Source organism: Elephantulus edwardii, unplaced genomic scaffold (assembly GCF_000299155.1).
Source record: "Elephantulus edwardii isolate Elephantulus edwardi_28Jun2011 unplaced genomic scaffold, EleEdw1.0 scaffold00082, whole genome shotgun sequence".
Classification (NCBI taxonomy): Eukaryota; Metazoa; Chordata; class Mammalia; order Macroscelidea; family Macroscelididae; genus Elephantulus; species Elephantulus edwardii.
The window spans coordinates 2,828,196-2,840,864 of NW_006399832.1; the positions used below are offsets into that span (position 1 = coordinate 2,828,196).

The 12,669-nt window shown below is 32.8% G+C and overlaps 1 protein-coding gene across 1 annotated transcript in view; it reads right to left on the reverse strand.

Moving 5' to 3' along the window:
• AP3B1 (adaptor-related protein complex 3, beta 1 subunit) overlaps positions 1-12,669 on the reverse strand; it is a 358,199-nt gene that overhangs the window by 141,761 nt on the left and 203,769 nt on the right. The window contains exons 15-16 of the mRNA XM_006889841.1: positions 10,529-10,661; positions 4,590-4,699 (exon numbers count right to left, since the gene is read on the reverse strand). Coding sequence (XP_006889903.1) covers positions 4,590-4,699; positions 10,529-10,661 — 243 coding nt within the window. The remainder of the gene's footprint in view (positions 1-4,589; positions 4,700-10,528; positions 10,662-12,669) is intronic.

A 12,669-nucleotide genomic window follows, 5' to 3' on the forward strand; every position in this document is an offset into this window, starting at 1 on the left:
CCCTCTATGAGGTGGATTGATTCAGTGACTGGGATAATTGGGATGGGAGTGTCAGAGACAGTGCGACTGGCACAGGACAGAGCGGAGTTTAGGGCCGTTGTACATAGGGTCGCTATGAGTCGCAGGCGACTCGACGGCACATAACAACAACTGCATTTTGCCATTATAATTTTTTTAATTAAAATCATCTCAGTTTCATTTTTTTCCTCAATTTCACTTTTATCTTAAAAAATAATCACTGCTTAATGCCAACTTGGAAATCTTCCATCAATACCATTAAGAACATTTACCATACACAAATTAGTTTTATCACTGATTGCTTAGTTATAGCTTCCCCTATTAAAAAACAAATTTGAAGTAGTACGCAAATTAGTTTCTGCAAACATTTTCACCTACTATAAAAAATTTGGGTTACATAGTAAATTAAAAGCCAAAGGTTTTAATTTAATAATAGTGTAAAAAATAAGAATGTTAATACTTTTAAAAATAAAGTCCTTTTCCCATTCCTCAAGTAAAGTCCTAATACTCTCTGTACATTTCATAGCTATAAATCCTATAACAGTTAAAGAAAAAAGTATGATTAATACTGCTTAATATTTTAATATTTTATTTATCATAATGAAAATTTTATAATAATATCTAACAAGTCAAACTGTTTCACAACAGTCAATTTGTTTATTAAATAAAAAATATTTAAGGCAGCACTACATTGGTACTTTCATCAGAAGCAGAATGAAGTAATTTTTAATAAAAAAAACCTTTTTAACCAAAACAGTATTCATTGTTAAAAATTATATATCTTTTAACTAAGCTGAGCAAAAGAGAAGAAATCAGTATACTTATGCTAAATCAATATAGAGCAGGGTTTAGAGCTGTTGTGCATAGGGTCGCTATGAGTCGGAAACGACTTGATGGCACATAACAACAACAACAACATGCTAAATCAAGAAAGGGGGAAAAAGTCTAAAAGCTATGATTCATCTCTTCATGCAGTATAATAAAACTGGTATCCTTTCTGCAAAGAAAGAAGTTATTTCTAATGTTCCAAAGGTTACACAGCATTAAGACCTTTCTCTTAATCTATTATTTTAAATTAGTCTAAAGAACAGTAATTGAGTAGTACATTAAATTTTCCAGTATGGAGCTGCTCAAGTTGCCTGACTTAATGAAAAGTACTTCTAAATAGGAATATATGGGCAACTTCAGACTTCAGTTATGGTAGATTTATTTTTCTTAAATATTTTATTGTATATTGATAGTATGAAAATGAGAGTTATATGGCATATCACAATCTATTACCCTACTTTAAGTAATTTTTTTCTAGTAACACAACTATATCCTTCTTTGAAAACTGGGTGGAAAAAAGAAAACCAAACAAACAACAACAAAACCAAAAAAGAAGAAACTTGTTAAGAGAGTTTACATATGTGAATACATTAAGATAAAAGAGACAATCGTCAAGTACTCAACAACACCTAATACAACATAAAACATTTATAATAGAGTTGTTTGAACAGAAAAGAAATTCTAATGCTCACCACAAAAATCTCAAAGTGGTGGTAGAAAGGATATTACCCAAAGAGATTCTAGAAGAGGTTAAAATTCTCAAGCTAAAAAAAAAAAAAGCCCCAAATTTACAAAACTTCTCCACAAAAAAAAATTATATAAAAATGAATATATTTAAAGCAAATTTTTGGTAACAGCATCTTATTTAAAAGCTTAGGAAATTAACTAACCAATGTTTTTGTGCATTTTACTAGGATCAGAATTTTTTAAAAGCTCAAGTCCTTTCCTCCCTTCCCCAAATGAGTTACAGGGCTCTTGTTTATCCAGCACTGATAGCATGATTCTTTGGCTACCAGTATCAAATGTTTGAAGTCACTGAAAAAATAGTAGGAAAATGAGTAATATTTTGTTCTCCGTGGTCTTTCAAGCCACTGGTAAAAAGAAGAACTGCAAACTAAACCCACACTAATGTATTATATATATATACATAAAGAGCCACAAACATAATTCTTTCAATAAGATCCTTTGCTTTTCAATATTTTCAAAGACAAACTGACTGTAAATTACTTTGCCTGATTCTTTATTCTAAATGCCCTGAGCAAGTAGTTAAGTGCACTTTCCAAATAGGAGGCAGTTTCCACCACCACTTTAACCCATTAACTTGCCTAAAAAAAACAAATAATGATTCCAAGCCGACCACAGCAGTTATAGAAAGACATCTAGAAAGATTTTACAGATCACTCTGTAAGCAGTTCAATTTAAAACCTATTGTGCTTCAACATCGGTCTACTGCACAATGCAATAGTCTAAAGTAAATCCTAAGAAAACATCAATTTTATTTATTTAAATTTGTCAAAGGCAAAATCAGTAGACATCTAAGCAAATTGCATACAAACAGCAAATCAGAACCAATTTCTGTATCTGGATTCAATATACTTTAAAACTTAAGCCTGAATTAAGTTGGGGTGGCAGGGCAAGAGTGGATAACTTGTGAAATGTCAGGTATTCAGGGAGACACCTGGGCAACGAGCATAGAAAGTGCTATTCCAATATTAAAAAAGACTCAGTAGTCTTTACACAATAACATCTTTCAAGTGGTCTTTTATGATATGAAATCGCTACCTGTCCCACTAAATAGTATGTGAAATTCAGTTCGAGCAATCCTCATTTTATTCTGGAAAAATTTTCTTCCAAAAGTAACATTTAATACAATTGAAAGATACTTCAAAAGATAAGATGGTCATAGTAAGATCATACGTGCTAACTCTAATACTGACATATATTTATTACATTTCCAAACAGCAGAATAAATTTAAATTTTAGTTTACATATTTCCAATTATTTATATGCTTAATACCGATAAAATCAAAGTCATATGATAGTATCTGTTTGCTTTTAAAAACACACACACATATCTAACATGCTATAAGCTCATTCATGTGCCAAGCACTGTTTTTTAAACACTTTAAACATTTTGGTTGATAAAACAAACAAGAAGGAGAAGTAAAATATGTCCAATACTAAATATAGGTAAAATGACTTCTCATTTAAAATATACTTTTAAATTTGGATGAAAATAAAAGCTAGCCACAAACCATTGCTAAAACTCTTCAGAAAAATGATAAAGGTTAAAAATAAGAAGTATTAAGCAAATATAAATAAACTAAGACTCAGAATGAATGAAACAGTCAGCAGGAAGTTTATTACAAGGATGTGTTTGGAAAATGGCAACTCTCAAATTTCATCTACAATTTTTAGCATTTGTTGATGATTCTCGCCTGACTCAATTACCATTTTGACAAGTGGTAAATGTTAATTTTCTAATTCCATCATTCCTTTTATATTTATAAGCTGGTTTTGAACTATAAGATTCCCTTTTACTTTTTCATTCATTCATTCAATTATTCTAGTATCAACTTATCAGTTCTTTTTGCTATCTTTTCTTTTGTTCAGATTGGCCAGTGGAAGCCCCTTCAACCTGGCTGCTGAATCACTGTGACATCTGGCTATCATTCTGTGAGCCAATTCTTACTTTTCTCATTAGGTTAACATGATGCTGCAAGCCTCTCTTGTTCTTTCCCTGTTCTAGTCCTGAAGCCAGCCATTTTTCTATGGAGCCCTGATTCTATTTAATAAAAATAGCATTTAAAAATCAAGATCTAGCATAAAAAACAAAGACATACTGATACATATTATTATACATATGAACTTTGAATATATTATGCCAAATCAAAGAAACTAGACATAGAAAAACACATATAAGGTTCCAATAATAGGAAATAACCCAAATAAGCAATTTTGCAGAGACAGTAAAGAAATTAGAAGTTTCTAAAGACTAGATTGATGTTAAGAATTTGAAGAAATTTTTTATGGGTTATGAAAATGTTCTAGAATTACTGATGATGGCTGTACATCTTATAAATATACTGAAGCCTTATGAATCCTTAACATTTTAAAAAGTGACTTTTATGAGATGAAACTGTATTTCAATTTAAAAAAAATAATATTTAGGCAAGAAGTATGCTCAAAAAAACCCCCCCTCATTGCCACTGAGCAAGTACCAACTCATAACTGACCCTCCAGTAGGTTTTCAGAGGCTGTAAATGGCCTGGGCAAATATTGCTCCTTCTTTCTGCCAAAGAGCTGCTGGTGGATTCAAACCACCAAAAACAAGTCACTTTTTGGTTAGCAACATAATTAACCAGTATTACTATTTCTAGGCACTCACAAAGGAGCTGGAAAAGATATGCTTGTTTATACAGTTGCACATTCATATGTGTGCACATTAACATGTGCACACACCCATAACCATATCAATCTCACTCTATTTCTGTACATTAAAACCTACTTAATTCTCAATGGTATCTCCAATTCAACAATGCAGGGCTCATTCTATTCTGCCGTTTCCCTTTTACATATTTATAATGCCTTATTCACAATCACATAGAATCTGAGAGACAGAAGTTGAATCCAAGTAGATTAGCTCTCTTAACCACTAAATCACACAATATTCATTTATTTTTAAACTATAATTAACTGGGTAAAATTCAATTCAATTCAGTAAGTAGCTCAGTAATACTCACAGTGATGCTGTCCAAGAGTTTGGCCATGTGCTTAATGATTTCACCATGCTGTGCAGGTTGCATCTGCAGTAATTTCTTAATGACAACAACACTTTCAGCAACAACTATTTCTAAAAAAGACAAGTTATTAAGTAGGCATAATTTAATTCAAATGTAATCTGCATGGTAAAATAAAAACTTTAAAATTAGTAAATTTTCCAAAATGCCTTAAAGACTAGGGAAACTGGTAACCACACATGCACTACTAATTTTTGAGACCTGAAGAGGTGGCTCAAGAAGAAGATTATTAATCTCTAAACCTCTTGTTTCCTAGTTTCTGGTAGTACTTTTCTAATCTTTAAATCAGAAAAGCAAAATAAAGATTATGTTGGTCTGCATATGCATAAATTCTTTCAGCTCTTAACCAGAGCTCACAAATACTGCTCTTTGACTCCTATCAATTGTATACTGGTGGTCAAATACCTACAATCTAAACAGTACTTTACATATTTTTAAATAATCAATATTACTAGTATTAGTAAAAATGTTGCTATAAAAAGAGTGAGGATTTCAGGCCAGAGAGTTCTAGGACTATGAGCAGAATTATATTCATTTAACTCATAGAAGCATTCTTTTTTTAACCACCAATTCTATCTGCAGAAGTAGGCTACCATAATCCCATTCCCTTGGCCTGGCTTTTAGAGTGTAAGCTAACAGGGAGTATCAGAAGGAGGAAGGAGAGAGTAGAGTACTATCGCAGATCCTGCTCTGCCAATGAGCACTGCTACTACAGTAGGTAAGTGCTCCACTGGTAACCAATAGGCTGGCAGTTCAAACTCACTAACCTCTCCACAGGAGGAAGATATGGCAATCTGCTTTCATAGATTTACAGCCTTGGAGGAGTGGATAAAGGAAAGGGGAAAGATCTGATGTGAAAACAATGTATATGAACTTTATGATCTTTTTTAAGTAATCCAGTATATAATTTTTTTAAAAAATTAGGATCATGTTAAAAAAAAATAATAATTCTAGCCTCGGAAATCCTGTACAGTAGTTCCAGTCTGGCAGCAATGAGTTGGAATCTGTATAACAAAAACCTGAATTCTAGCTTTTTGTTGTTTTGTAATTTTGTTGTTTAAAATTGATTTATTTTAGGGAGTATAACCTATTGCGTCCATCCTTAAGCATCTCTGGTAGTGTTTGTATTCCTCTATCAAACGTCTCAGTTCTTTTAAGTGCCTCTCTCTTGTAGTGTCTGGTAACTACTCGCACTCCTCACGTCCTCACTCTCTAACTGTACACAGAATAGGAGTTCCCGCTCTTGCTAGTCTTTTGGTCTTTCAGTGTATCTCGATGCATTCCCTTAAACCTTCCCACACTTTTTAACAGGCCCCCTCTTCATTACATAAATTCTTCTCTATCATACTTTTGAATATGTCATCAGTTTCTTACAGAGTCCTAAATGATACATGAAATACTGGGAGTGGCTACAAGAAGTAGAGCCTCCAATAGGGACACTGAAGTTGAGCTTTCATGCTAAAGGAGCTAGTCACCTTGCCACAGATATATTATTTGGCAGCAATGATGGAGAAATGTATCTGTCCTACGCACCTGACCCTATGGAGTAAATGTTATGTAATGTTTATTAAGCATCTTTGCAAGAGTGCATTATTTGCTGCCACCAGCGCCTTCTCATTATTCCTCAGGTAACTCCACCCTGCTTTTCCTTTGACAACTCCTGGTTTCCAAGACTACTGTGATGCTACTTGTCTGAAGTAAAAAACAGCCCCATGTTCTGATCACGTCCTAGTGTCTTCCCTACAGCCAACAAACCCATGATCATCACTCTAGGGTAAAATATACTATTACTCTGTTTTACAAATGAAAAATGAGAGACAAATGGAGATGGACAATTTATTCTAGACAGCATTAGTGTTCAAGAACCAGTAAGTACCCTGGTTCTACATTTAAGAAAAAATAGCAATATCTGAAAGACTAGACTAGACTGCTGTTGTTGATCACCTTTGAGTGGAACACGACTTATAGCGACCCTATTAACAAAAGGCCTGAAGCCGCTCTGCAACTATCGACATTTATCAAAGTTCATAGTTTCCGGAGGCATGTTATTTAGGAAATGGATGTCATTCCTGCTTCCAAAGTAGACTTGTTTTATCTAACTTTCTCCATTAGATTGTGAGTTCTTTGTGAAGGCAGGAACATTTTGTAGACTGACTAAATACCTTATTCATCTATTAAAAATGTATTAAGTATCTCCCCAGATTCAGGTCCTCAATAAATGTTTACTGAAGCACGACAAAGCAAAAAGAAAAAAAAAGTCCTTAGAAGTTCTAGGCAGCAAAACTTTGGAAGCTATTTCTTGTCAATTAACAATTAAATGGTAATAAGGGAACTCAGATAACCAAATTTTGCTATTAAGTTACCTAAAATAAATTACTTTAGGAAATTAAATTATCCAAAGTCAATTCCAATTTAAATGTAGATTTCTCCTAAAGATCCTTAGGAAATTTGTTTATCAAGTTAATCGTAAAGATTAGCTTTGTGCTGTTGCTAGGAAAAGCCTCATGTCTTCTCAGAAAGGCCCTTCCCATGCCAAGAAGGGAAACTATCAACATTTACAGAAAATGAAATGAGACCAAAAAAACCAAAAAAACAACAAACTCTCAAATCTTTAATTTTTTTTTCTATTTGTAAGAGGTACATCTTTATTATGTCACTTAATCCTTTAATAAAAGATTTAAATAACCCAAACCACCTAGAGGCAGGGGAGAACTGCCCCATCTTTACATTTCTAAGAATCATTGCCATTTAGCCAATTTCAATTCACAAAGAACCTACAGAAGAGAAAAGAAATGACCCACAGTTTCCAAGGCTGTAATCTTTATGGATGCAGATTGTCTGGCCTTTGTTTCAAAAGAGTGGCTGTGAGACAATGAATGAATGGAAATCCATGTTCTCTACAAACGTTCATTAAAATCTCAATTAAAAAAAGAAACTGGGGGGAAAAAAGAGAATGAGAAGAACATTGAAAGGAATGAAATCTTTGCTACCTCTTGAGGCAGGAGAGTAATCCAATTGTTCTTTTGTATGTTTTAATACCTATAAAGAGCATAGGCTTTGAAGTTAGACAAAATGAAATCTTAGTTTTTCCATTTTTATTTCATGACATTAGAATTTAGCTGTATGAGTCTCAAATTCTTTATCTACAAAAGGTTATAAAATAACTCTTACATACTGCTTATTTAAGACTTGATATGATCTTTATTGGCTGGAAGACTTGACTGAAGGGGTGAGAGGCAGTGGAGTTAATATGCTCCTCCTACTAGCATCTTGCTGCCCAAACGGCTTTAAGGAGATACCCTAGCCCATCAAGCAGAATCTGGTGGAGGTACTGTGTAAATCCCAGGAAAGTGACTCAAAAACAAAACAAAACAAAACAAAAAAACAACAAAACAGTGGCTGGAAAGTTTAAACTACTATCATTTCAGTCAGCAGGCAATTAGTATTAGTTAACCAGGAGGAGGCATTACAGTTCTAAGAGGCAGAGAAGCTAACTGAAAGGCTAGAGTTTCCAACAGCTCCTTAGGAAAATGATGGACTGTCTCTCTCTGCAATTTACAGCCCAAGAAACTCAATGGAGAATTACTTTCGGTCAGAACCAGCTCTACAGTAGAGAGTTTGAAGGATAATGTAATCAAAATGCAAGCCCTCAGGTTTTAAAGGCACATTATTGAAGGAAGATGTGATACTCATTTCACCAGAAAATCAAAGAATTACAAATACAGCCTCTAAAGATCTAACAGATTTTAAAGAAATCTAGGCCTCCTCCAGAGGATCTCATCTTAAAAGGCCATTTTCAAAATAAATTCTATTATTACTTTAATAGTATTATCTTTTAAAATACATTGTTTTTGTATTTGTGTTGTCTCGTATGAACCAGGTCAAAGCTGATCCTCCAGTGGGTTTTCAGAAGTCATAAATCGCATGGGAGGAGAATTGCCCATCCTTCTCCAGTGGAGCAGCTGATGGATTCAACCCACATGCCTTTGGAATTGCAGCAATAGCTTAAAAGATATTTTCTCTTTATTCCTTTACCTCTTGGCTTTCCCCCCCCAAACTAGATGCAAAACTATGTAAGTACAGCATATGTGATAGGCAATGACCCAGGTATTATCACTTAATAATGATTATGCAACCAGAACGTGAAGAAGAAATTTTTAGTTTTTAAATACTGAAGCAAGATAAAACTTCACAAACTTCATAGAGTTACGATCACTGAAAACAAGACCTAACTCAAAAATCACAGCTTATATTAATAAATCCTCCTACATTTTAGGAGTGATTATAGATACTAGTTTTTCATTATCTAATTAGATAATAATCTATTGTTCCCTTATAAGTACTGAGGGCAAAGTAGTCATCATTTCCATTAAATTCAATAAAAAGTATTTTTTTTAAAATTATCATGCTACGTTAATAGTAGTTAACTACTTTTCACAGCTAGAAAATTTTACACTAGAAGAGTCAAAATTAAAGTGTAGAAACTATGATTTTATTTGTATTTGATAAAACTAATCAGCTTTCTAAGCAATTTCAAATTAAATCTTGAAGGAAAAAATGCCTGGGTAATACCTTGATTTAGAACTTTTAATGTTCTGGAAATGTTTTTCACAAAGACAGTCATTTTAAAGATACAGAGACATTTTTAAAGTCATATTTTAAAATGGAACATAAAAATAGAAAACAAAAGGGAAAGGATGTTATAAATTAAATGGGTAACATTATTCTATCTCACATAGGCCCATTTCAAAGCCACCATTTATTAAAAAAACAAACCACAATTAATAATTTTTATGCCACCTGATTCTTTTAAATACTGCCTGTGAAAAATATTTTCTGACTAACACATACGAATATTTATAACTTAAAGTTCACAAAATAAAATCTGTGTTATTTGGTATATTTGAAATTTTTCATCAGATCTTAAAATTATAATTTTCTTAAAAGAGCTATATAAAGGCATACATATTTAAGGGTAACAAGGCTTTTGTAGTGAAAGTTTTATTTCACTTAAAATATTAAAAATAACCAATTTTTCTATGCTTTATCTCAGGCCACTATGAAATATATACTTCTGTTGTATATATACTATATAATTTTATTTAGAAATCTATAAATAATTTCCTAAAAAGAATCTACTATTCTAAATAAATGCACAATAATTAAAAATGTCTCTAAGTAATCCACTTTATAGGCAAAAGTGTATTCTTTGTTTCTTCCTCAATTGGTCTCCCTTATTCTGAAGCCATACCTGCAGCAGTAACAACAAAACAATGTGAATTCTTGATTATAGATTTTATTGGTTACTTATTACCTCTTCATTTTTACAGCATATCTAAATATGGCTTGGTATAAAAATATGAAATTGTTCCAAATTATCAATTTCAACACTAGTTAATCCAGAATATAAATTATTAAGTAAATTTCAGAGTAGAAAAAACTTTGAAGGTACAAATTTAACATATTTTTTGATGTAGTAATTTATCCATGTTACAAAATCATTTGCCTGCTTTGAGCACCCTCTGCAGGTGAACCAATATTACACATGACTTACATGCCATTAAAAAGCAGTAAAATAGAATCATCATGGAAAGGGTAAATAAAATTGAAAAATTTGAAGATAAACAAATTAAAATTTCTTAGTTGAGTGTAGGGAATACACACACTGTTTTCCAAGTCATCGTATCATTTTCATCTCAAAGTGTATGCTTCCATATACATCTCTAAGTCTGTAACTCTCTAAGATTAAACGTTACTCAATGAGATGACACTAACAACACTGCGGAATGAAATGAAAGGGTTAGTGCTAAAACACTGAGACTACATCAAGAGAATATTCAGATTATTAATTACTCGAAAATAGAAGGATACTGCAGACTTACCATCCCTGTTGGACAGCAGACACACTAGGCCACTGAGGCATGTGTCAGTGACTTCTGAGATGTTGGTGGCACACCTGCCTATAGTCTGTATAGTGGCTGCTGCAAATTGTTTATCTTGGCTTTTCACATATGTCTAAAAAAGATATGATTTCAATTTGTTTAAACTGATATTATCAAGTGAATAAAAAGATTCTATTACATTAGTCTTTACCAGTATATATAAGCAGTACAGAATAAGCAATCCTCTCATCAATAAACACAACAGGAGGTCGAATTGAAAGGCCTGCTTAATTTGATTCTGGTTTTTACTTAAAGAATGTGCCTATAGATGAGGCACATTTTCAGGCAGGTTCAATCATCTGTGGCTACAGTGGTTTGTGACTTCAAACTAGCTAGTGGGAAGCAGTCACCCAAGGACAGCAATTAGTTTAAGTGCAAGGTTGAAGGAGATGATGATAACACTGTCTTTGGAGGTTTCAGTCCATTTAACCAGCAGCATCTGTGAATCTATGAAGAAAATAATTTCTTTTTCAGAAACACTAACTCAGAAAATTTTGGAAAGAGAAGAAAAAATGACCAGTATGCTATTGACAACTATTTTACCTCAAAATTTCCAAGGGCAATAAAATCCTAACAGGTACTACTGAAGTGCACAGTATGTCAGTAAAGATCCAAAACAACACTGCTTGCAATAAATATTGTATGTATTTACAAATTAACAAAAAAAATAATTTCAGAATAGGAAGTTAAATCTCTACAAAACTTAAAATAATCCTAAAGTATTACACTTTAATTAAAAAAATTTCTAATTTAGAGAAATTAATGTATTTTTGATAAGCCTATTTGTATTTTCTCTGTTAAAATACTTATTCCACTAAATTTTTTTTAAAAGATTCCCAATCTTGAGTGCAAAGTGCATAAAGAATATCATTATCTAAAATGCAAAAAAAGATCTATTTAAATGTTGTCCAAATGACAAACGGAGAAGAAAATCTCAAGATATTGTACAATACACACACACAAAAACCCCCTGTATCATAAAGTGGTTAAACGTTAAAGAAATCAATCAAACTTTCTTAAATCTGTATAGTGTGGTTGCCATTGTTGTTGGGTGCCATCAAGGCGATGATAAGTCTTAATGACCTTACAATAAATACAATGAAAGACTGATTCTTCACCATCTTCATGTTTTCACTGTTCTTAGTCCATGGCTCTAATAACTATGTCAGTTCATCTTGCTGGGGGTCTCATAAGACTGTTTTCAAGTTGAGCAATTTGTCAATTTTAAAAAGTTAGACATACGTTTTTATTATATAAATATTATATTATATTATATTATATTATATTATATTATATTATATTTTATATATCACGTATGAGTTTTTAAAGTGTCTGTTTCTCTGCTGTTGTTCTTAAGTAAATGGCACAGAACTATGAATATGATATATACACTTAAATAGTATGTGTATATGTTTTAAGAGGAGTAAATAAATAAAAAAGATATTAATAAACTTACTAATAAAGGTCATCCTTATTAAATATTCTGATAGCAATGAAAATTAATGTCATAAACTAAAACATCTCTAGCATGTCACCTCTGCACACATAAACAATCCTTAAAATTATGTAAAACGTCCTATCTACAACATTTTAAAAATTCAAACTCACACACTGTCATTAATTTGGAATCAACTCAGAGGTGACTCTCTAGCAGATTCTCAGAAGCTGTGTATTGGACAGGGGGAGACTACCCATTTTTCTCCCTCAGACAAGCGGGTATTTCAAACTATCTTCCTTTGGGTTGGCAGCACAACTTCTTACCCACTAGATTTCAGAGCTCCTTACATATAACATTGTTGTTGTGTACTGTTGAGTCGGAACTAACATATAGTTGACCCTCCAGTGATTTTCAGAGGCAGTTAAATGAACAAAAGGACCCATCCTTCTTCCATTGAGCAGCTGGTGGATTCTAACTGCATGACTTCGAGACAGCAGCAGTTTCTTACTACTAAGCCACCAGAGCTCCCTAGTATTGTTGTTGTTGTTGTTATGTGCCGTCAAGTCGTTTCCAACTCATAGCGACCCTATGCACAACAGCTCTAAACCCTGCTCTATCCTGCGCCAACCGCACCGCCTCTGAC